The sequence below is a fragment of the Sarcophilus harrisii genome, chromosome 1 (genome assembly GCF_902635505.1).
Source record: "Sarcophilus harrisii chromosome 1, mSarHar1.11, whole genome shotgun sequence".
Taxonomy (NCBI): domain Eukaryota; kingdom Metazoa; phylum Chordata; class Mammalia; order Dasyuromorphia; family Dasyuridae; genus Sarcophilus; species Sarcophilus harrisii.
Window position 1 is genome coordinate 262431014 of NC_045426.1, and position 24317 is coordinate 262455330.

At 41.1% G+C, this 24317-nt stretch overlaps 1 protein-coding gene across 2 annotated transcripts in view; it reads left to right on the forward strand.

Annotated features, from left to right (window-relative positions):
- TMEM184A (transmembrane protein 184A) overlaps positions 1 to 24102 on the forward strand; it is a 60809-nt gene extending 36707 nt beyond the window's left edge. For both annotated transcript variants that reach the window (XM_031941271.1, XM_031941265.1), the window contains exons 3-9: positions 6987 to 7152; positions 13012 to 13102; positions 14026 to 14101; positions 14198 to 14289; positions 16121 to 16290; positions 18025 to 18222; positions 20280 to 24102. In XM_031941271.1, coding sequence (XP_031797131.1) covers positions 6987 to 7152; positions 13012 to 13102; positions 14026 to 14101; positions 14198 to 14289; positions 16121 to 16290; positions 18025 to 18222; positions 20280 to 20521 — 1035 coding nt within the window. In that variant the 3' untranslated portion in view covers positions 20522 to 24102. The remainder of the gene's footprint in view (positions 1 to 6986; positions 7153 to 13011; positions 13103 to 14025; positions 14102 to 14197; positions 14290 to 16120; positions 16291 to 18024; positions 18223 to 20279) is intronic.
- Positions 24103 to 24317: the final 215 nt, after the last annotated feature.

A 24317-nucleotide genomic window follows, 5' to 3' on the forward strand; every position in this document is an offset into this window, starting at 1 on the left:
ACACCACAATAGGATTCCAGCCTTTTACTATCCAGTTATTTTAAATAGTTTAAAATAATATTATTAATATAATTAGCATTTGGTATAGTTTTCTTATTTTTCTATTTTAATTAAAGCTTTTTAGCTTTAATTTTACCTGAGATCAATGATTACTAGCCCTGCTTTTTTTTTCTAATAATTTTACTCCTGATTATTATTATATTTCTCCCTATCCTTTCATGGGGCAAAAAGATGAATCTGACCATGCAGCATTCAGTAGCCTAGATTCTGAAAATAATAATAAGCCTTTGTATTTCTACAGTCTTCAGAAGCTCTGCAAAGTACTTTCACAATATCTCTACAAAATTAACAAGGCAGGAATTATTATGCCTACTTAACAGATATGACAGCTGAAGCCAGACCTGCTTAACATTTAAGTTCACCTAGGAAGTTAATGATAGAGCTGGGGTCATAACAGAATTCTAGATGTAGAGAATATTTTGAAACAATTTGACTTATATCCTCTCATAGGAGAAGTTGCAGAAATATTATTACCTTGGGGCAGCTAGATGGCTAGCTGGGTAAAGCATGGGAATCAAGAGGACCTGAATTGAAATCTAGCCTAAGACATTTACTAGTGATCCTGGGCAAGTCACTTAACCCTAATTGAGAAAGAAGAAGGAGGGAAAAGAAGAATAAAGAGGAGGAGGAAGAGGAGGAGGAGAAAGAAGGAAGGAAGAAAAAAGAAAAAGAAGGAAGGAAGGAAGGAAGGAAGGAAGGAAGGAAGGAAGGAAGGAAGGAAGGAAGGAAGGAAGGAAGGAAGGAAAGAAGGAAAGGAAGGAAGGAAAGAAGGAAAAGAAGGAAGGAAAGAAGGAAAGGAAGGAAGAAAGGAAGGAAAGAAGGAAAGGAAGGAAGAAAGGAAGGAAGGAAGGGAAGGAAGGAAGGGAAGGAAGAAAGGGAAGGAAGGAAGAGAGAAACTATTTTCCCCATTTTATAGATGAGGAATATTATCCCCATAGGGACCACAGCTACTTCAAACAGGAGCCAGATTAAGAACTCAGGTCTCCTTAATTCCAAGTTCTGTGTTAGTTTCCTTGTTTTGTTGGGATAAGCTTGAGAGTTTCATTTGCAGTTTTGGATCCCTAGCACCTAGGATAGTGCCTGGCTTGTGTAGGTCCTAGATAAGTTACTCTCTGGTGACTGATTGATTTAGCACCTGATCTTTTTTTTTTTTTTTTTAACTCATGCATCTATGAGGTTCCATGCATATAATGGGAAGCTAAATGTTGCAGTGAAGAAAGCACTCAGCCTGGAGTCAGGAAGATCTGACAGCCTCAGATATTAGCTGTGTGACTCTGGGCAAATCATTTAATGTCTGCTTGCCTCAGGTTACTCATTTATAAAATGGAGGTTGAGGATAAATAAGAAAATGATTTTGGAAAGCAGTTAGCACAATGCCTGGCTCACAGTAAGTGCCATATAAAGGTAGTTATTTTTATTAGAGATTATTATTAATAGTCAGTATTTGTTGATTAATTCATTTTTATTTTTTATGTACCTGTTTATACATTGTACATCCCCTGGTGATTAGGCTGAAGTCTTCTTATTGGCCCAATCTTGACTTAGGGAAAAATCAATAATTAGAATTGTAATGCATTTTTTTGATTATGTGTCAGTTACAGAATTTCAGAATTGGAAGGGACAGCGGTGTTCATTTAATCCATCTTATACCACCATCATCCCCACCATCCCCCAAAATCGTAGTAAAACGCACTCAAGTGGTCATCCATTCTTTGCTTGAAGACTTCTAGAAAGGGGGAACCCACTTATTTCCCAAGTTGCCCCATTCTACTTTTGGATAACATAATCATTATGAATTTTTTCCTTATAATAAATCAAACTTTCCCTCTTTGCAACTTCTGCCCCTGAGCTCTGATTCTACCCTCTTGGACCAAACAGAACAACTCTAATCTCTTTTCTACATGAGCTTTCATATTTTTGAGTCTTCTCCAGGTTGTAGTTCAGTAATGTCCCATTCAATTTGGGATTTTCATGGCAGAGATACTAGAGTGTTTTGCCATGTCCTTCTCCAGCCCATTTTACAGATGAGGAAACTGAGGCAAACAGGGCTAAGTGACTTGCCCAGGGTCGCACAGCTAGTAAGTGTCTGAGGCCAAATTTGACCTCAGAGAGATGAATTCTCCTGACTCCAGGCCCAGCTCTCTGTGCACTAAATGCCCCCTTCTCTCTCTCTCTCTCTTTCTCTCTCTCTCTCATAATAGCTTTTTATTTTTCAAAATACATGCAAAGATAGTTTTCAACATCCCTCCTTGCAAAACTTAGTGTTCCAAATTTTTCTCACTCCCCTAGACAGTGAGTAATCCAATATAAGTTAAACATGTGCAATTCTTCTACACATATTTCCACATTTATCATGCTGTGCAAGAAAAATCAGATCAAAAGGGGAAAAATATAGCTGTCTTCTTCTCCAGGCTAAACAACCCCAGATCTATCAACTACTCCTTCTATGGCACAGACTTTAGGCGATTCACTCTTCTGATTGTCTTTCTCTAGACATTTTTCTGCTTATCAGTATCTGGCCCAGAAAGTAGTGTCTCCATTTGAATACAATAAAATCATGTTATACTTCCATTTAATTTATTCAACATCTACCTTATAAGATTGTTGTAAGGATAAAATGAGAAAATAATTGTAAAAACTTAGCACATAGTAAGTGTTCATTATTATTATTAGCTAATTATTAATATTTAATATTGTTATGGGCCAGAACTCTGAATTTGCAACAAGGATTCTTACAAGGTGGTGCTAAGTTAGTGGAATTGATGAGACAATGGTTATCTACTTTAGCATGGTGATTAATAGTTCTCTAAGTTCAGTATGATTGATTGAATCTTACAACAAATAATGGTTTCCTAGTGATATAATGATTGGTTTACACTCAGTATAGAGCATATATAAGCTGGGAGGCAGAAACAGATTCATTCCATCGTCCACCTTTGTGGTGGCTGGAGGCTAAAGCACAAACCATTGGACTCAGATTCACTTTATCTCACACCACCATGGTGGCCTGTCCTCCTGCATTTTCTCCACTGAAACCAGGTCCCCTTTGAAGACCATGAGAAAGCTAACTGAGCACCAGGCGAAGGAGACAATGAAGAATTTAGACTTTAACACTTGGCTATTCTTGTGGTGATTAATCTGCTGAAAAGAAGGCTGCCCCAAGACCTCCAGAAAACCACCAAGAAAATTACATTAATATTAATAGGTTATTATTAATAGTCAATATTTGTGGATTAATTTTTATTTTCCATTCCTCTTTTCTTTTGTTACCTGTTAACATATTACATATCCTTTGGTGGTTAGGCTGAAGGCTTCTCTGGCCAATTAGGGAAGAGGGATAATTGCATTCACTAGAATGATGCTCCTTGGGCCAGTAGCTGTCAGTGCTGGGACAACTCTCTCCAGTGGGTTTGACTGGGTGGATGAAGTACACAAGTTCCAACCCCAGAATTCAGCCCTAGGTCTGGGGGCTTTCAACATTTCTCATCCCTTATCTTTTCTTTTTCAAAACCTTCTCCCCTAGGTCTGATCTCTGGGCATGTGCATACCCTTGACCACACTGAGGCTCTGCCATTTAACTCTGAGAAAGACAAGGCAGGAATCTTTATGATGGGGAAAAATGGCCCATCCTAATACTGGAGAACTGACTTATTACAGGGAGAGAGTCAGCCTCCTTCTTTCCATCCATCAGGCATGAAGGCCAGGGGACCTTTATGAAAGAATGTTCTCCTTATTTTGGCCCTTTGTTCTCCTCTTCCTCCTCCCTGGTGTGGTCCTTAGCTTTTGAGGTATAAAATTCTCCCTGTAAATTAAGTTCCATCATTGAATAAAAAATTTATCTCATTTTAAGCTAATTAAAAGTGACAAGACATAAAACTACTATTGCAAGACATGAACCATAACCATCAGGTTTATGTTTCAATAAAGGCTCTCAGCTTTTGTGCATTACTTAAATCTCCTAATGAATATGGACAATATTTTGATGATAAAGAGTGAAAACTGGCTTAATTTAAGAAACTTTTGAGGATAATTCCATATACAGCTTTTGCCACACTTTAGTCTTTAGAATCTAAGTTCATTATAACATACCGCCCCATTATGCTCTGGATATAATCTTACCAGCACAGAGTAGACTAAGACTCTAATCTTCTTTTTCTATTGGGCTACTAACATGACCCAAAATTTCATTAGCTTGTTTTTGGATGGCCACATCACAACATTGATATATTTCTAAGGTCACATCCACTTGAAACTTCAAATAGCTTTTGGACAAACTTGCTGTCCCTTGTCCTCAAGTCACCCCAATTTTGTACTTGTAAAGTCTATTTCTTGAGCCCAACTATGAGACTTTTCTTCTCTCACTATTCCATCTTATCAGTTCTAACTCCATATTGTAGCCTGTCGAGATCTTTTTTGTATGACCACTTTCTCATTCGGTGTATTAGTCATCCCCACGCTCAGTTCATAAGGATGCTGTCTGTGCTTTAATTCAAAACTGATTTTAAAAATGTTAAATAGCATAGATCCTTGAAGTGTGCCCCTGGAGATCTCCTCACAAATGGTCAGCAGTTAATGGCGTCTCTTTAAGTCTGGTCTTTCAAAACAGTCCTCAATCCAGTTAATTGGGCTATTATCTAATTGTGGATTTGTTCAGCCTCAGATCTCTTTTGTAGGAATAATTGGAAGCTTATTAGAGAAGTTGACATGTTCTGAGGGTCAGTGTCCTCTTGTTCTCTCCAGCCTTTCCCTTTTAAAAGTCAGCTCCCTGAAAGGAATAGATAAGTGAAAGGTGCAAAGTGACTGATAAGTCTTTGTGTATTTGCTCTTCCCAGAGATATTTACATCTTAAGGGTAGAAGGCAATTTTCATCTCATTCACTTATCAGACATTTATTAATAAGTTATTCAATCAGTAAATATTTATTAGATGCCTACTGTGTGTCAGGCACTCTGCCAGGTACTAGGAATACAAAAACCAAAATGAAACCTAGCAACTGTACTTTAGGAATTTTACATTCTAGCAGGAAAACACATAAGCTTGAAGTATATGCAAGGTCTGTTCAAGAAAAATACAAGGTGCTATTCTCAGCAATACAATGATCCAAGACTGCTCTGAAGGACTTAGGATGAAAAAATGCTATCCATACCCAGAGAAAGAACTGATTGTGTCTGAATATAAATTGAAGCATACCTTTTTGTTTTTGAATTTTATTTTTCTTGAGTTTTTTTGGGGGGTGGAAATCTATGTTTTTTTCCTCAACATGACTTTTATAGAAATGCTTTGCATAGCTTCACATGTGATTTCTCAATGGGGAGGAAAAAAGGGAGGGAATCTAGAACTCAATACTTTAAAAACAAATATGAAAAATAGTTTTACATATAACTAGAATAAATAAAATGTTAAAAAAACTGAAGAACACAAGGTAATTTTGGTGAGGAGGTACTATTAACTAGAGGCAACAAGAAAGCCCATATGTAGGATTTTGGTATAAAACAAAGATATTTTGTCCTTTATTATTTTTTTAATCCATAATATTTTATTTTCCAAATGCATGTAAAGATAGCTTTCAGCATTCCTTTTTGAAAGATTTTGTGTTCCACATTTTTCTCCCTCCTTCCATTACCTCCCTCCTTCCCCAAGATAGCAAGTCATCTGATATAAGTTAAATATGTGCAATTCTTTTAAATATATTTCCATATTTGTCATGTTGTACAAGAAAAATCAGTAGGTCCATTACTCTTAAGGAGTTTGTATTCAACTGGCTTCTGAGACAATATGGCCTGTCCCCAGATAAGCATGATACAAGGTAGGGTGTGATTACATTCAATTCATCTAGCACTTATTCAGCATCTATTATCTGCTGAGAAATGTGCTACTACTGGGGATATAAGGACAAAAAAAACCCTTTCCTTCTCCTCATGAAGAGAGAAAAGGACCCACATGTGCAAAAATGTTTGTAGTAGCTCTTTTTAGGGTGGCAAAGAATTAGAAAATGAGTAGATGCCCATCAATTGGGAAATGACTAAGTTATGGTATATGAAAGTAATGGAATATAATTGTCCTATAAAAAAATGAAGAATAAGCTGATTTTAGAAAGGCCTAGAGAGAGTCACATGAACTGATGCTAAGCAAAACAAGAAGAACCAGGAATACTGTGTACGTGATAACAGCGGGATTATGGGATGATCAATTATGACAAACTTAATTCTTCTCAGTGGTTTAGTGATCCAAGGCAATTCCAATAAACTTTGGATGGAAAATGCCATCCACATCAGAGAGAGAACTATAGAGACTGTCCTATCATTCACTTTTTTTCCTTTTTCTTCTGCTTTTTCTTTTCTTTTGTGGTTTTTCCCTTTTGTTCCGATTTTTTTCTCTCAACATGATTCATAAGGAGATATGTAAAAACAATATGAATGTAAATATATAAACAAAAATATTGTTTTTTACATGTAGTTGGGGAAAATAAAAATTAAAAAAGTAAAAAGAATATTCCTTAAAAAATTAGAAGTGAGCATTTGTTGTGGAGGCAAAGGAAAGATCAGAGCTCTAGAGGTCACTTGGTCTAATTTTCCCTCTCCCCTTCATTTATAATTGAAGAAACTGAGGCCCTGAGATGTTAAGTGATTTTCCCAGTGTCATATAGGTAGTAAGAATCCGAATGGAAATTTGCATCCAAGTCCTCTGTCCAGGGTTCTTTCCACTACAACAAGCTGCCTTTCAAATTCTCTTAAGATAATTTGAGGAAGGAGATAATACTTTCAGCTAAAGTGGAGTTGGAGGGGACTTACCTATACCCCTCACATTGTAGGTGGGGCCCCTTTACTGGGCACAAAACTGTTTCTAATATTAGGTATGCAGTAGGTACTCAAAGGGGGGAGGGGGCACATCTAGCCCTACCTGCCTTCCTCTTGCCCTCCCATCAGATCTACCTGCACCTGAGATTCTACACCGTGCCCAAAGAACAGCGCTACATTATCCGCCTCCTCTTCATTGTCCCCATCTATGCCTTTGACTCCTGGCTCAGCCTCCTCCTGCTCGGAAGCCATCAGTACTATGTCTATTTCAACTCAGTGCGGGACTGCTACGAAGGTGAGCCTCTGCCGGGATGCCGGGATGCTGGGAGAGATTTCCAGATGGGTCCTGGGGTGAATTAGGGAAACTGAGCCTTCAGAACTGAGAGGGATCTGAGAGATCCTATAGAACTGAGGGATCTGAGAGACTGCATAGAATGGTGAGGGATCTGAGAGATCACATAGAACTGAGAGGGATCTGAGAGATTACATAGAACCGTGAGGGATGTTAGAGATCGCATAGAACTGTGGGGGATCTGAGAGATTGCATATAACAACCTAGGGAGTACATACCCTCAAGAGTACAAGATGTTTGTTAAGTAGATTTCAGGGAATATTTGGTAAATAAATCTATATTGTCCTACTGAAATTAATTAACTGATTGCTTTATTTTATTTCTTATTTTATTACACACAGTAAATATCTTATACATCGTAAAACTCTATTTTTGTATGCAATGGTATAAGATAAATACCAGAATTTATTTCCTCTTACATCTGTCTCTTAATTTTCATATGTTCCTATATATAATTTATTTACTTTAATATTGAATAGGAAATAAGAAAAAGTTTAACAAAAACCAGGATATATCCTGATAAAAAAATCACATGACTCGGGAGTTCAGAGGTTAACTTTTATTGTTGTTGTTGTTTAGTTGTTTGTAGTTGTGTCTGACTTATGACCCCTTTTGAGGTTTTCTTGGCAGAGATACTGGAGTGGTTTGCCATTTCCTTCTCCAACTCATTTAATAGATGAAGAAACTGAGGCAAACAGGGTGAAGTGACTTGTCCAGCTCATACAGCTAATATATGAACTCAGGTTTTCCTGACTCTAGGTGTAGCATTCTACTTTGCACCTAGGCTACCATGTGAAAAAAGAGTATCCTTATAATTAATTTATTAATTAATCCTTACAATCCCCAAAAGGAAGCAATCAAACTTTCCCTTAAAGAAGGAAATAAGCACTTATTAAACACTTACTATGTACAAGGCACTGTGATATTTTTTAATAGATCATTATCTCCCTTTTGATCCTCAGAACAACCCTGAGTGGTAGGTGATGCTATTATACCCATTTTAGAGTTGAGAAAACTGAGGCAGGCAGCTGTTAAGTAACTTCCTCAGGGTCACAAAAGCAGTAACTGTCAAGAATCCAAATTTGAATTCAGGCCTTCCTGACCCAGCATTCTTTCCACTGAGCCATAGAGCTGCCTCTAGAAAAGATGCCCTCTAATGAAGAATACTATTGAAAGAGAACCTTCACTCCACTTTTGGATAAGTATTAAGAAAGGTCTTCTTCATGTCAAGCTCTCTTTGCATCTCTTCAATTTCTGATTATTGCTCCTATTCTACCCACTGGAAGGAAGTGCAACGAGTCCAGTCCCTCCTCCATAGAACAGCCCTTTTTTCAAGACAGAAGCAAAATCCCAACTAAATTTTCTATTCCTCAGGTTTAAACATTTCCAGTTCCTTTAGTCAATTTTCCTATGACATGATCTATGGGAGGAGGAGGGACTTTTATAATCATGGTCTTCTATACAATCTCCAGCTTTCATTCACATATGCATTCATCCATTCATGCATCTATTTATGACATTTGAAAATAATTTGGGGTTCCAAATTCTCTCTCTCGTTAGTGCCCCTCCCCACCTAATAAAGTATCAATCATATATGTGAAGTCATGCAAAACATTGATCAACAGCTTTTCATCCATTCATTTATACATTGGTTCATCCATTTATTTATTTATATTGAATTCCAAATTTTCCCTGTCTTCCCTGACTTTACCAACCCAGTATATCCATTATACATGTGAAGTCATACAAAACATTAATTTCTGGCTATAATTCACTTATTTATGACCTTCATTTTGTAAAAATTTTGACACATTCTCTCTTTCCTCCTTCTAAAATATCATTTTACATGTGAAATCATGAAAAGCACTGATCTCCAGCTTATCAGTGGCTCTTAGGAAATGTGCCAACAAGAGGTGATCATAGGACTTCAAATGTGGTTTTACCAAGGTAGAACTCAGTAGCATTATCACCTCCCTCAATCCTTTACAATGGGCATCTTGTACTACAACCTAAGATAGACTTTTTGGATGCTAGGTTGTTACGACATTACAGCAATTTGCAGTAAAACTGTCAAATTTATTTTTCTTTGTTCTCTAGCTAATCTCCCCCTTCTCCTGCCTTTACAAATCAGATTTATTTATTTCTTATTTTTTATTTTCTTTAAAAAAATTTTTTTCCTGAGGCAATTAGGGTTAAGTGACTTGGACAGAGCCATACGAAGTATTAAGTGCCAGAGGCTAGATTTGAACTTTCTCCTGACTCCAAGGCTTGTGCATTATCCATTGTGCTGTCTAGCTGTCCCTACCTTTTAAAAAATTATCCTTTTAGTAGATTTATTTTTAAAGTTTAAAGAGTAAGACTTTACATTTATCCCTATTGTATTTCATCTTGGATGCAGCACGAGCTCCTAGCCTAATAGTAAGATCATTTTAGATCCTAACTGCCTTATAGAACACTTTAACTATCCTTCCTCTGTTTATGTTATCTATAGGTTTGACAAGCATGTAACCCAAACCTTTGTCCAAATCACTGACAAAATGTTACATTAGGCCAGATCCCGAGAATGTACCACTGTAGACCACTTTCTAAAACTGACATCTAACTGCCAAAAAAAGATGATATTATGAGCCTTTTATTTTATTTTTAATAGAATTTTATTTTTCCAAATATATGTATAGTTTTCAATATTCATTTTTGTAAAACTCTTTGTTCCAAATTTTTCTCCCTCCTTCCCCTCTCCCTCCTCCCTTAATTAAGCATGTGCCATTTTAAAAAACATTTCCATATCTGTTGGGTTGTATAAGAAAACTCAGATCAAAAGGGTTTGAAAAAACCACAAGAAAGGAAAAAAAAAACAAGCAAACAAACTACAACAACAAAAAGATAAAAATACTATACTTTGGTTCACATTAGTCTCCATAGTTCTCTCTTTGTATGTGGATGGCATTTTCCATCTCAAGTTTATTGGAATTGCCTTGAATCACCTCATTGTTAAAAAGAACCAAGTCCATCACAGTTGATCATCACTAATCTTCTTGTTGCTGTGGACAATGTTCTCTTGAACCCTTCAATTTACAAAGAAAGATCTAAGAGGTCTGGAGAGCGGAAGTTATTTGGCCCGTGTCACATAGCTGAATGTCAAACCCATGTCCTCTGACTCTAAATTGACATTTTTCCACTGTAGAATACTGATTCCCTGCTATATGCAAGAGATATGGAATTGGGCCAGCTTGGACTTCCAGCAGCATCTCAGCAAATTGGTTTTGTTTCCATGGCCAGGATGCCTCTGGGACTTTGGTTTTGTTTTCGGTTGGATCTGTCAAGGGAGCCATCCTCCCCTCTCCTCCCTCTCCTTTTCCCTCTCCCTCTCCCTTTCCTTCTCCCTCTCTCTCTTTTTCTCCCTCTCCCTCTCTCTCACTCTCTCTCTCCCTTTTCTCTCTCTTTCTTCTCTTCTTCCTTCCCTTTTCCCCTCTTTCTGCCTTTTTCCTTCTTTCCCTTTTGGATGACTATACATACTTACTGTCTCTCTGTCTCTCTTTCTTCTCTTCTTCCTTCCCTTTTCCCCTCTTTCTGCCTCTTTCCTTCTTTCCCTTTTGGATGCCTTTACATACTTGCTCACTTTCTCTCTGTCTCTGTGTCCCTCTGTCTTTCTCTCTTTCTTTCTCTCTCTCTTTGTCCATCTGTCTGTCTCTCTCTCATACACAATTCTTAAACCAACATTGATAACATGTTTTTATTACAAAGGATCCAATTCAATTCAATAAACACTTTTTAAGAATTTATCCAGCCCTGGAACTAGGAGAACCTGAGTTCAAATTCAGTCTCAGAAACTTATTAGCTGTGTGATCCTGTGCAACTGATTTAACCATGATTGCTTTCCAAAAAAATGGGGCGGGATGGAAGAAGATGGGAATAGTAATATAGAGTCTCTACTTCCAAAAGGTTCTAATCTTATAATAGTAATGATATTTACATTAGAAAATATAATAGAAAACAGAGTGAGAAGTTATGAGTGGTAGAACAAAGCATTTTGAAAATTCATAAGAACTGAGCTTTATAATAACTTATAATGAACAAAAACGGTTTCCTCACAACTGTGAGAAGTAGGTAGTTTTAGTATTGTTCCCATTAGATAGATAGGGAAACTGAGGCTTAGAGAACTTAAATTACCTATTCTGAATCACATATACGTAGTAAATGGAAGAAGTTGGATCCAAACCCAGGACCCTTGATTTCCAAGTCTTGCACTCTTTCTTCTATATCATGCCATTTAAACAGGAAGAAAACAAGCATTTGTTAAGCACTCACTATGTACCAGGCACTGTCCAAACTATCTGGTTCTGACAGCAATCCTATGAGTTGGGTTAGGAGCTACCATTGTGCCCATTTTACAGATGGGGAAACTGAAGCAGACAATGGTAATATGACTTGTCCAGGATAACACAGCTAAAAAATATTTGAGGTTCCATTTGAAGTCAGATTTTCCTTACTTGAGGCCCAGAACTCTCTATCACCTGGACTACCTAGGGCTGAGATTGAGTTTGGAGGTACAAAGACACCTACTTCCCTACACTGATGAAACCATAGCTTCAAATTCCCCCAAAAGATACTTATCTCACAGATTTGTAAGGACTAAAAAGAGATAATATATTTAAAGTACTTTGCAAATTTAAAAATGCTGCAATAAATGTCATTTTTAAGGCATGGAGGAATGGAAGACATGAAGGGCCTGAAAATTAAATTTATTTTTTTTAAATCTTTGATAGTATTTTATTTTCCCAAATACATGCAAAGGTAGTTCTCAACATTCACCCTTGCAAAATCTTGTGTTCCAAATTTTTTTCCCTCCCCAAGATAGCAAGTAATTTAATATAGGTTAAACATGTGCAATTCTTCTAAATATATTTCCATATTTATAATGCTGCTCAAGAAAAATAAGATCAAAAGGGATAAAAATACTAGGAAAAAAAACAACAACAACAAAATGTGAAAATACTATACTTTGCTCCACATTCAGTCTCCACAGTTCTCCCTCTGGATGCGGATGGCATTTTCCATCCCAAGATTATTAGAATTACCTTGAATCACCTCATTGTTGAAAAGAGCCAAGTCTATCACAGTTGGTCGGGATAAAATTGTTTAAAACTATGTGCCCCTTTGAAGAAAAGGAGAGTTCAGAAAGCACGGGAGATTTAAGGGAAGAGATTTGGTGCTGGTTTTGGCGATCTGTCCTCGTGTAACTCCATATAGTTTATATTCTGAGAGTGATTTGTTCAGTCATGTCTGACTCTTTGTGACCTTGCGGGCCTTCCTATTGATGGGATTTTCTTGGCAAAGATACTGGAGTGGTTTGCTGTTTCCTTCTCCAGTGGATTAAGACAAACCTGGTTAAGTGTCCTGGTTATACAGCGAGTAGTGTCTGATTTGAGTTCAGGGCTCTCTGACTCCAGCACTCTATCCACTGAGCTTCCTTGCTGCCATCTGATAAAATAGTTTTCTATTTCAAATAGTCTGCTGAAATCTATTTGGTTAAAGAGAACCCATTGCAGAGAGGCATGGAAAAAAAGGAACAAAGGGGAGGGGTAGATGACCCTCAGAGTGTCATCCAAAATGGATAATTCTCATCCCATGTATTAAGAGGATCTAAAGAATCTCTTGTTTGGGGGTACATTGTGCCAGCTTCTCAAAGCTGAGCCTCCCCATGTATCTATGAAGTAGGTGGAATGTAAATACAGGATTTTGTCATTTCTCCTCCAACTGCTTCTCCGTTTGTCTTTCTTTCCATCTGTCTGTCCTTGCCAGCATTTGTCATTTACAGTTTCCTGAGCCTCTGCTTTGAGTACCTAGGAGGTGAGAGTGCCATCATGGCTGAGATCCGTGGGAAGCCTATCAGGTAAGTCATTAATCCAGGGATCCTCAAACTTTTTAAATAGGGGGCCAGTTCACTGTCCCTCAGACTGTTGGAGGCACAAAACTTTGTTTTGTGGGCCTTTAAATAAAGAAACTTAATAGCTTTGGATGAGGGGGATAATCGTCCTCAGCTGCTGCATCTGGCCCGCAGGCCATAGTGTGAAGACCTCTGCATTAATCAATCAGCAGCAACAAGTAAGAAGTATCACTGTGTTCTAAGCACTGGGTTACAAAGTTAAAAATGAAGCAGTCCCTATTCACAGACTGCTTTAGCATATACTCAAGTATCCTGGATCCTGAGAAAAGCAAGCAGACCATGAGCTGAATCCAAACTAAGAAACCTGAAATATGTCAAAAAATGTTGTTTCCAGGAAATTATTTTACTGTATCTTTTGTTTTTTAAATTACCTTCAGTGATGAATATTTCACTCTCTTTCCCTGCCCAATGAGCTGTGTCTGGTAGCAAAGAATGGGGAAAAAAAGGGCAAAATTTTAAGCAAAACCAATCAACATGTCAGTTATAGCTGATGGTGTATATAATATTCCATATGACCCCCTACTTCTGCAAAGGGAGCGATATCAGGCAAGAGATCTAAAAGAACTATCTTTCCCTTTTTTTGTAGTTGTATTTCTCTTAAGATTTCAAAGAATGAGAAGCTTGCAGAGGCCTCAGTTTCATTCATTCCAACAGTGGCCTGGGTATCAGATCTGAGACTAGGACCCAGTTCTTTTGATTCCCAATTCATTTATCTGAGGGAGCACAGAACCAGAATCTGGCCCCTTTGAATCTCCCAATCCCCCCTGCCTGCACACACCCTGCCTGATTTTTCCTTTTCCCGCTGTGGTCTCCTATGCAGCCCCTGTGCCCACTCCCATGGGTTGTATTTCTTTCTCTCTGGTTCCTAGGTCCAGCTGTTTTTATGGCACCTGCTGCCTGCAGGGGATGTCCTATTCCATCGGTTTTCTTCGGTTCTGTAAACAGGTGAGTGATGGGGACAGCCAGGCTTGGTCTGGGATAGGGGCCGGCCCTCCGGAGCACGGGCCTACCTTTAGCTATGTTCCTCTTCTCTTTTCACAGGCCACGCTGCAGTTTTGTATTGTGAAGCCCGTCATGGCCCTCATCACCATTATCCTGCAGGGGTTTGGCAAATACAACGATGGAGATTTTAAGTAAGAACATGATCAGTAGAAGCAAGGGGGTGGGAGAGGGCCATGAGTGACGAACTGAGGCTCCGTGGCTTGAGTTTGGGAGCCAGGAGTGGAGGCAGCCATCCATTTTAAACTGAGAACTCTTGGGGGCTGCCTAGGCTAGTAATGACATTTCATTCAATTAATGGTTGTTGCTGTTGAGTTATTTCAGTCCTGTGTGACTTTGGGGTTTTTTTTGGCAAAGATATAGGGAGTGGTTTGCCATATCCTTCTCCAGCCCAGTTTACAGAGGAGGAAACTGAGGCAATTTGAGTGAGTTGCCAGACTCACACAGCCACTTTTGATTTCGGTTCTTCCAGGCTGCAGGTCCAGTCTTCTATCCATTGTAGCACTCAGCTCTCATTCAGTTCATAGGGTTGTAGATTTAGAGCCATAAGAGGCCGTTGATCCAGGTCCCTCATTTTACACGGGAGGAAACAGAGGCATGGAGTGATTAAGTGACTTAGCAAGGCCTCCCAGGTAGTGTTGGAGGCAGGATTTGAACTGATATTAGCTCCTTAGGGTTTCAATCACCCCTTGCTTCCCCAGTCTAATTCAGTTCGCTTCAGTCCAACCCGCAGTACATGTCTAACCCTGGGCGCTAGATTTGGGGGAATACAAATCCAAAGTATAGGAGGGTACGGTTGCCCAGAGAAGACCCCAGGCGCAGGTATTGGGATCAACAAAGTACCGGCAGGGCACGTCACGGGAAGTTCAGCCAAGGCTTCCTGCAGAAGGCGGGACTCTAAGGGGCAGAGGCAAGGATCAGCACCTGTCCTGGCCACAGAGATAGCGAGTGAAAGTGGGGCGGTAGGAATGTGGGGTCCGAAGGCCGGCATCTTGGGACCTTCATGTGTGTGAGAGGGAGGAACGGGGAGTAAAACCAATAGGGGCAAGCAGGGAAGGCTCTGAATGCAGCAGTGAAGGTAAAACAATATAGGAGGGAAGCCCAAATAATCGGAAAAAGGGATCAGGAAAGACCCACTAAAGTGGGGGAGAAGGGCCGCTGAGCTGTGCTTTGAAAGAACAAAGGAGTTCTATAAGTCAGAATTAAGGAAGAAGAGTATAGCAGCAATGGGAGACTTTCTGCTCAAACTAATGGGGGCTGAGAAAATGGCAAAGGGGAAGCTAAATAGATAAAGCACTAGTGCTGGAGTCAGAAGGCCCTGGGTACCAATCCAGCTTCAGATACTTATTAGCTGTATGACCCTGGGCAAGTCACATAACCCTAAGTGCCTCAAAAAAGAGAGAGATAAATAGCATATAGGCCATTTTGATTTGAATATAGAATTTCTGAGGGGATAGAACCAAGCAGAAGAGATTAGTTGGAGCTAAATTTTGCTTTAAATGCCAGAGGGAATGATATTTTATTGTGGAGGCAATAGAGAGCCACTGAAACTTCTTGAGAAGAAGGTAACACAATCGCACCTAGGTTTTCCAAAAACTATTCTAAAAACTCTGGGAAAATATAAAAGGAAAAGATTTGGTCCCAACACTTAACCAATCAAGTATTAGCCAATGGATACCCACTGACTATTATACTGTAAACTAAATACCTTGTGGAGAGGAGATAGAAATTACACAGCTAGTAAGTGTTAAGTGTCTGAAGTCAGATTTGAACTCCGGTCCGCCAGGGCCTGTGTCCTATTCACTGAGCTATCTAGTTGCCCCAGAGAAGGGAAGAACCCTGAACTAGACATGAGCAGTAAATCCACGTTGGGAAATAAATAGGAGCTGGGGTTTGGGAAGATGGGGATCCCTGGGGACTTGCATGGCAGGAGGAGCTGTGATTGTTCTCTCTCTTGCCCCCTAGTCCCCGCACTGGTTATCTCTACGTCACCATTGTCTACAACTTCTCGGTGAGCCTGGCTCTCTATGCCCTCTTCCTTTTCTACTTTGCCACCAGTGACCTCCTCCAACCCTTCGAGCCCGTCCTCAAGTTTCTCACCATCAAGGCCGTCATCTTTCTCTCCTTCTGGCAAGGTGGGTAAGGACGGAGAAAGTGAGGGTGCTCACCTTTCTCTTCTGACTTCTACTATATAGGAAGGAAAAGAGAAACAGCAGAAAAAATGCCCTCTAGAGCTATTTCAGCCCAGCACTTAACTGTGCAATTAGGATGGGGGTAGTAGGAGAAGTTGGAAGGGGATTCCTTTTAGAAGGCAATGGAAACTCCAAAGGAAAACGAATGAAGTCTGAGTATAGACTTTATTTTTTCTGGATTTTGGTTTGTTGTTGTTGCTTTTTTTTTTTTTTTTTTTTTTTTTTTGCAACATAGCTAGCACAGAAATGTTTTACATGATTTTACATGTATAAATGATGAGTAGGGGACAGGTCAGAGTGAGGAAGCAAATTCAGAACTCAATTTAAAAAGTTATAAATAAATGATTTTTTAAAAATAAGGCAATGGACTATAGTGGAAAGAGCCCTAGTTTTATAGTTAGAGTCCTCAACTCTACTACTTTCAAGTTTTGTGATTTAGAGCAAGTGACTTCATTTTTCTGAGCCTTGGTTTCTCCATCTATAAAATGGACCATTAATAATGCTTACACTATCTGCTTCACAGGGAAAAAATGCATTACAAAGCACCATATAAAGATTTATTATGACATCTTCACCAATCTTCTCTATTTATGGGTAGAGAAACAAGTCCAGAGAAAAGAGCAGTGATTTAAATGCATAAAGCAACACAGCTTGAACCCATGTGACCCTATAAACAAAGACATTTTTTTGTTCTTTCCAAAATATTCTTAATTTTCTGCTTTTATCTTAATAGTGGGACTCACATCTCTCCAAAAAGAACCCATTTGTGCACGGCTCATTACTCTATGTGTCATCTGAGTTTCAGATATATTTACAGTATTGTGGGGGGGGGGCAATGGGGTAGGGCTCATGGTAAGGACAGGAGGTTGTTAGTGATGTAATGGATAGAGCCTGGGTTGTGGAGTCAGGAGAACCTGAATTCAGATTTGCCCTCAGGTACTTATTAGCTAGGTGAGCCTGGGCAAATCACTTAACCCCATTTGCTTCCCCACTAAAAAATATATATGAGTGATGTAAGTGATATAAGATATATGTTATAGAAAATGAAATACATATATATGATAGAGTGATAGAAGTGATATATATATATATATATATATATATATATATATATGTGATATAAAATATATGTTATAGAAAAGGAAATACATATATACATATATATGATAGAGTGATAGAAATGATATATATATATATGTGATAGAAGGTATATGAATGATGTGAAGAAGAGGTCATTTCTGACTGGACTAATTAAAGAAGGAATAAGAGAAGGTACGAGCACACCTGGACGGGGTGGTCCATGGGCAGATCTACAACTAGAGTGGTGAGAACAAAGATTGGTTCAGGGTGCTAAACTTTTGAGGGTGCCAGTTGACTCAGGAAACATTTCTTCTACCTAGCTACCTACCCTGCATCCCCAGCTGTGGGTAAGAAGTCCTCCATATCCTGGTGTTCCAAAATTAACTTTCTTCTACATCCCAGGAGAACTCGCCATACCCCCCACCCCCCCTTATCCCAGGTATAAAATTCCCAGTTAGAACTCTGTACTTTTTGCCGTGCCATAGGAAATGAATAGAGTTTGTTTTCTGTTTTGGGACACCTTACTTTTGTGCTGGTGGGGCCTGGGTAGCCGAGTCTCTCCCTCTCTCTCCACCTGGCTCGATGTTGCTCCCACAGGGATGCTGCTGGCCATCCTGGAGAAGTGTGGCGTGATCCCAGAGGTGCAGATCATCGACGGGAATGAGGTGGGGGCTGGGACAGTGGCTGCTGGCTACCAGAACTTCATCATCTGCATCGAGATGCTCTTTGCCTCTATTGCCTTACGCTACGCCTTCACGTGCCAGGTGTACTCCGAGAAGAAGGAAAACTCACCAGGTACCTGGCAGAAGGGGTGGCTGGTACAGGGACCTGGCAGCTCGTGGAGTGCCTGACTGCTGCCAGAGGATCCCGTAAAGCTCAGGAACTGGCAGGTCAAGCTCGGCCTTAGGAGGGACCAGACAAATTGGTGTTTTCTGAGGTTTTGCTTCCTTATCAGGAAAGCCTTGGCCAAATATCTAGGGCTGGACAGAGGTTGAACACCAGTGAATTCTACAGTTGGCTGGGTGACTAAAAATGGGGATCAGAGTAAGAAACTCATTTTTGCATAGATCTCGTCCTGGAAAGGACCTCTTGTTTAATCCCATTTTGCCGTTAAGCAATTACCAAAGCTCATGTAGAAGCAGAATTTGAGCTCAGTTCCCCTGATTCTTTGAGATCCTATGCCATAGGCAGTAGGAATGGGCTATGAGCCTGGAAGACCTGGGTTCAAGTGCCATTTCTGACACATCTTAGTACAGGAATCTGGACAAATCACTTAACTTTTCAGTGCTCTCATTCTCCGAGACTGGAAGTTGTGGAGAGGGTGCCCATTTGCCCTGATAATGGGAGTTTCCTCATCCAGGAATCCTGTATTGATTAAAATTAGAAGTTTATTTCCTATCCCTATCTTTTGGCACCAAATTCAATGGATTTTTATTTCTGCCACACCAAACTCTGATAGAGATTCAGACAAGGAACTTGGCTCAAAGGCTAAGCAGTCCCTGATGACCAGAATAAAGTAGAAACGGAGAGAAGATTGGTCCCAACTAGAATGGCCTCAAACAGGGATTTTGAATAGTAATTCTTGTGGCCCTTCTGTTAGTGGGTCATTTCTGTGGGCAGCAGCATGCTCCCAAATGGGCAGGAAAACAGTTATTGGAAAGGATAGGGTTGCTTGATTACACCCCAGCGAAGGGCTATTCTCTGTTTTTTTGAGGTTTTTTTTCCTATTAAAAATCCCAAGCAAATGATTGCTTTGGTTCAGCACCACAGGTATAGAAGCAGTCGTACTTTGAGCAGAGATATAAGTAAGAAACCAACTCACCAAATACCAGGGTAAGGGGTCCTCCTGGGTCACACTTCGAGAAATGCCTCTTCAGAAACAGTTCACTTAAGAAGTGATTAGATCCAAAGGACTGAGACTAGCTATTCTGGTCTCCCATAGGTACAGAACAAGAGGTAATGAACTCAAATTGCAGTCAGAGAGTTTTCAAGAAGTTATAAGCCACTTTTTGAATTATAAGGGTTGTTATTAAGCTACTGGACTCAGGGGGAAAAGTCATATTACTGTAGTTCTCCCAACAACTCTGTGAAATAGGTATGACAAATATTACTGTTTTCATTTGACAGATAATAATAGCTAGTTGTCTCTGATACTCACTATCTGTGGGATCATGGGAAAATCCCTCTGAGACTCAGTTTGCTTTTCTGTTAAAACCAGGATAATATCTGTAATATCTACCCCATTAGGTTGATTTGAGGCTCAAAGGAGATTATGTATGGCACTTGAGAAACTCTAGAGTTCTATACAAAAGCCACTTACATCTTTAAGAGTAAAATAGGCATCCAACCGTTTTGAGATGGCCTTAAGTGCAGGTTGGTTCAGAGACAGGGAGCTAGACCAGGAGACACAATTGGGTCTGTCCCCTTCCTCCTTTTCAGAACTAGAGACAGAAATAGAGAATGTATACAATGAGAGGAGATCTCAGCAGCCCCCATCCAACTTAACCCTGAAAAGAAATCACAGCGTAACATATTTGACCCTCCAATCTCTAATGGGATGGAACAACACAGAACCAGTACTGCCGTGGGAGTCAGAGGACTGGCCTGAAATGAATGCTTAATGTGTTATCTTCTTTTAACCCTGATGGGACTCAGGTTTCCTTATTTGAGAAACCAGAGGGATTAGACTGCCTCTGAGGTCAGCTTCAGCTCTGTGATCCTATTATCCCATCACCTCCCAAGGCAGCCTCTTCCACTTGGGGATAGTTCTAGTTTTCAGGAAGTTTTTTCAGCTCATAGGAAGGTACTTCAGCTCTCCCCTGAACCTCGGACTCATTCTTTTTTGCCCTCAGTGACGGTGGCTCCCATGCAGAGTATTTCCAGCGGGCTCAAGGAGACCATAAGTCCTCAGGACATTGTCCAGGATGCCATCCACAACTTCTCGCCTACTTACCAGCAGTACACTCAGCAATCTATGCAGGAGGTCAAAATACAGGGGAAAAATGGGAACACAACCCCTACTTCCCATCTTCCTGGGGGCAAGAAGAGCAAAAACATAGAGAAGAGGATGTTAATCCTTTCTGATGAGCTATAGGGGAGTCTCTAAGGGAGCAAGAACTTCAGACCAGGGAGAGCCTTCCAAGGAGTTAGCTTTTGCCTGAAGAGCTGTCCTTGAACAGTAGTCAACATACCCCACCAAGTACAAGCGGACTGTGGGGGAGGAGGTATTGCATTCTCCCTTCACCTTCCCTCTTAACATTCTACCAATCTACCCCCTATGTTCCAAGAACTGGTCCTGAGGAAAAACTGCTTCGGAGAGATCTTTTCCCAAGACCTTTCCTGCTGTGACCATGGAGTCTACAGTCCTGCTCTGTTTTCTTATCTGAAAGACCATCTCCATCCCCTCCACGCCCCAAACCCACAGCTCAAATTTTTTCAGTGACCAGTAATGTACTTCCTTTTTGACTGGAGTCAATGCCTTCATCAGAGCTCACCAGGAGAGAGCTCTCCTTTCCATAGCGAGTCAATCAAGAAACAATCCTTAGGTATCAAGTGTGTTCCGGGAACTGTGCTAGATGCTGGTCATATAAAGACAAGTTCCTACTGTCAGGGCCTGGTGAGGAGAGCTGTCCCAGGTACAGGGGCAGGGACGACCTCTGCAGACAGGTGGAGGAAGCATATGGGAGATGATGTGCAAAGTGAGGTCCAGGAAATCACAAAGATGCTCAGAAAGTTGAGGAGACTAATTCTTAAAACTGTTTCTGCTGAAGACCCAGAAAGATAAAGGATTATCTCCTGTACATCAAGATTCATTCAGGGAGGGTTAAAAACAAACAAACCTGAACCATGTTCTATTTTTCTTACTCTCCCCAAAGATAAAGAGACTATTCATTTTGAGAACTGGGGATACCTCCAAGCCGACCTGACTTCTATCTATATAGGAACAAGACTCCACTTCTGAGCCAGAGAATCTGATGGTCTCTTTGCTTAGCCACTTTCTTGGGAGTATTACAGGTGGCAGCAAAGGCTGTGGAGAATGTGTGGGGTACCACTGCTGGCATCTGATCAGCTTCCCCCTTGCCAGACAGTGTTGTTCCTCAGTTACCCAGAAGCCAGTAGACGTCTGACTGGATGACACTCTTCAAAGTTCTACCCGATTACAGCCAAGAACCAGGACGTCCCAAAGGGCTGCATTGGTCAAGCAGAGAGCTTTGCCCTGGAATCTGTCATAGGTGCCATCAAAGACCCTCCCTGTCTCCCTCCTCTTGACGCTGCATGCTCCATCTCCCCATCCTGAAGCAGACTGAAGCAGGGAGATGAGACAGCAGTGGAAGAGCTGTCCCACTAATCTGTAAGGTTTGTGTGGGTGAAAGGGATTCCCTCCCTCCGACGGGGGTCTGGCTGAAAACAGCTGCTGCTGAGTTAGGAACCTATTCCTTCCCTACAGGGCAGGCTGCAGGGAGCAAGGGGGAGAAAACTGGTGTGGGTCGGTCCAGTCCAGTGTCACCACAAGTATTTAGCTAAGTGCCTTTTATGTACCGAGCACTTAGGATTCAGAAACGGAAATGAAAAATAGTACCTGCCTTCAAAGAACTTATATTTTACTGAGGAATAAAAACAAATCAGCAGGTAAATAAATACAATTTGAGAAGGCAGGTTAGGGAAGAATAAGCAGCAACAACCGGGGGTGTGATGGCACATGAGCTGAGCCTTGAGAGAATCTAGGGATTCCAAGAAGGGGTGAGGAGAGGTGTCCCAGGTATGGGGGGAGAGAAGTAGAAGAAGTATGGGAGGTGGTGTGCAAAGTGAGATCCAGGAAGCCACAAATAGGTGGTCAGAAACTTGAACAGACTGGTTTTTAATTGTTTCTGCTGGAGATTATCCCCTGCACATAAAAGTAAATTCAGGGAGGATTAAAAACAAACACACACAGGAACCATGGTCAACTTCTCTCCCTCTCCCCAAAGACTGACAGTAGAATTCTCTTCAGTGTTAGTACTGGAGTGGACGGGGATTGGCAGGTGATGGGCTAAGTGGGAGTGGACAGACTTTGAAAGTTATGGCCAAAAGGCTGAGTAACCTTTAAACAAAGTAGCCCTCCTGAGTCTCACTTGTCAGGGACCAACTTGGGAATCCTGGAAGGAGGAGGGGGAGAGGGCTGTAACCCCCCTCCCCCAGTGCCCTCCCTTCCCAGCTGTGCCAAGGGTCAGAGGATCGTGAGACATACCACAATGTATCACAGACTTCCAAGCGGATGGCTTTTATTTATATATAAATGTTCTTTGGGGTTTTTTCCCTGTAATGATGTCTGGCTTCTATTTTTGTGTAGTCGATCCCTTGGCTTAGCTAAAAACTTCATGTGGGGACAGGCTGAAACCAGGCTGAAGGGTGTGGGGAGCAGCCCAGGAATTACCTCTGCTACTCCTGAGCTTCCCCCGCCATCCCGGGCCTTTGTGTTACCCGATTGTGTCTTCCAGCGGTGATCTTCATCCTTACAAGGCCATTCAGGGGGCAGAGGCTGTTATCCCTTTTTAATTGAAAAAAGAAATTTGAAAATGGAATTGAGAAAATTGAATACTCAGTACTTGCTAAATAACTGTGTGCAAGGTCACCCCGAGTGAGCTGTTATGGCTGGAAGAGGAGAGGAAATGATAGTGGGCAGAATGGGACTAGGCCTGAACCCCTGGGAGTCACCTTGAGACAAGCGAGTTGTTGGGGTTGCTTCTCAGGTTCCCCATGCCGGTGTCTGTTTCTAGGTCAGGAGTTAGAAGAAGGGAGAATGACAAAGTCTCAGGTGCTGAGAGCTCTGATTCCTGGGGTACCTTGGCTAGTTCCCAATCCCTGCCCCCACGTTTGGCCGTCCCTCGCATGCACCAAAGCCGGACTCTGAGATAAGATACCGCAGCGACTTTTGCAGTCCAGCCTCTGCCGAGCTGCCTGGGAAAGTCTTTCTCTTATCACCCCGTCTGCACTGCTGCTGGCAAACCTGGGGCTGCCTCCCCCCCAACTTGGTGGGACCACACCCATGTTTCTGCAAGTTTTTTTAGTAGAAGGGAGGCTCCCAGCCCGGGTCCAGCCCCAGATGGACTTAAGCCGGGACCCTACCACAAGCATGTCGTTTTAAGGGGCCGGAAGACAGCCGCAAAGTAAAAGTCTGAGATGTGCTGATCTGAATGGTGAAGAGGAAGGCCACAAACAAACCCCCTCGAAGTTATCCACCCCAGCTCCCTGGGGGCCTCAAGTTGAGGAGGTGGGACCTTGGGCCAGCAGCCTGGCTGAGCTGGATTGGAGGCTATGAATTCTGCTCTTCCTGTGGACGCGTCTTTGACTCACTCCATCCAACAGCCGATGGATCCACTTTCTGAAGGAGTAGGGAAGCCAGTCCCGGCTGCATTAGGCAAATGAAGCTTTGGCGAAGGCAACACTCCCATAAGGTGCTGTAGTACTCCTGTGAGATCCTCATGGTCAGGTGGGGGCACTGAATCAATGGAGAGAGCGCTGGACTTAAAGCCAGGAAGGCCCAGGTTTCAACCAGAAGCTTGCAGGCTTTTGACACCGGGCAAGTCCCTTACCCTATCAGCCACAGTTTCCTCACTTGTAAAATGAGGGTGATAGCACTTCCCCTACAGGGCTGTTGTGAGGGTCAAAAAAAATGTGCATAAATAAAACTTCAGAGCCATATATAAACATCCATTAGTATTATTTAGGGTAGTCAAAAATAGATCCAGACTAGTTCTGGGTCAGCACATCTGCAATAAACACATGCGTGTGTTGAATATCACAAGATCATCTCAAAAAGGAGTTAGCTTAGGATGGTCTCATTTCCTCAAATTAGCCTTATCTTGTTTTTGAAAGGGAAAGTAAGGTCCTTTTAAAAGTTTCATGTCCTC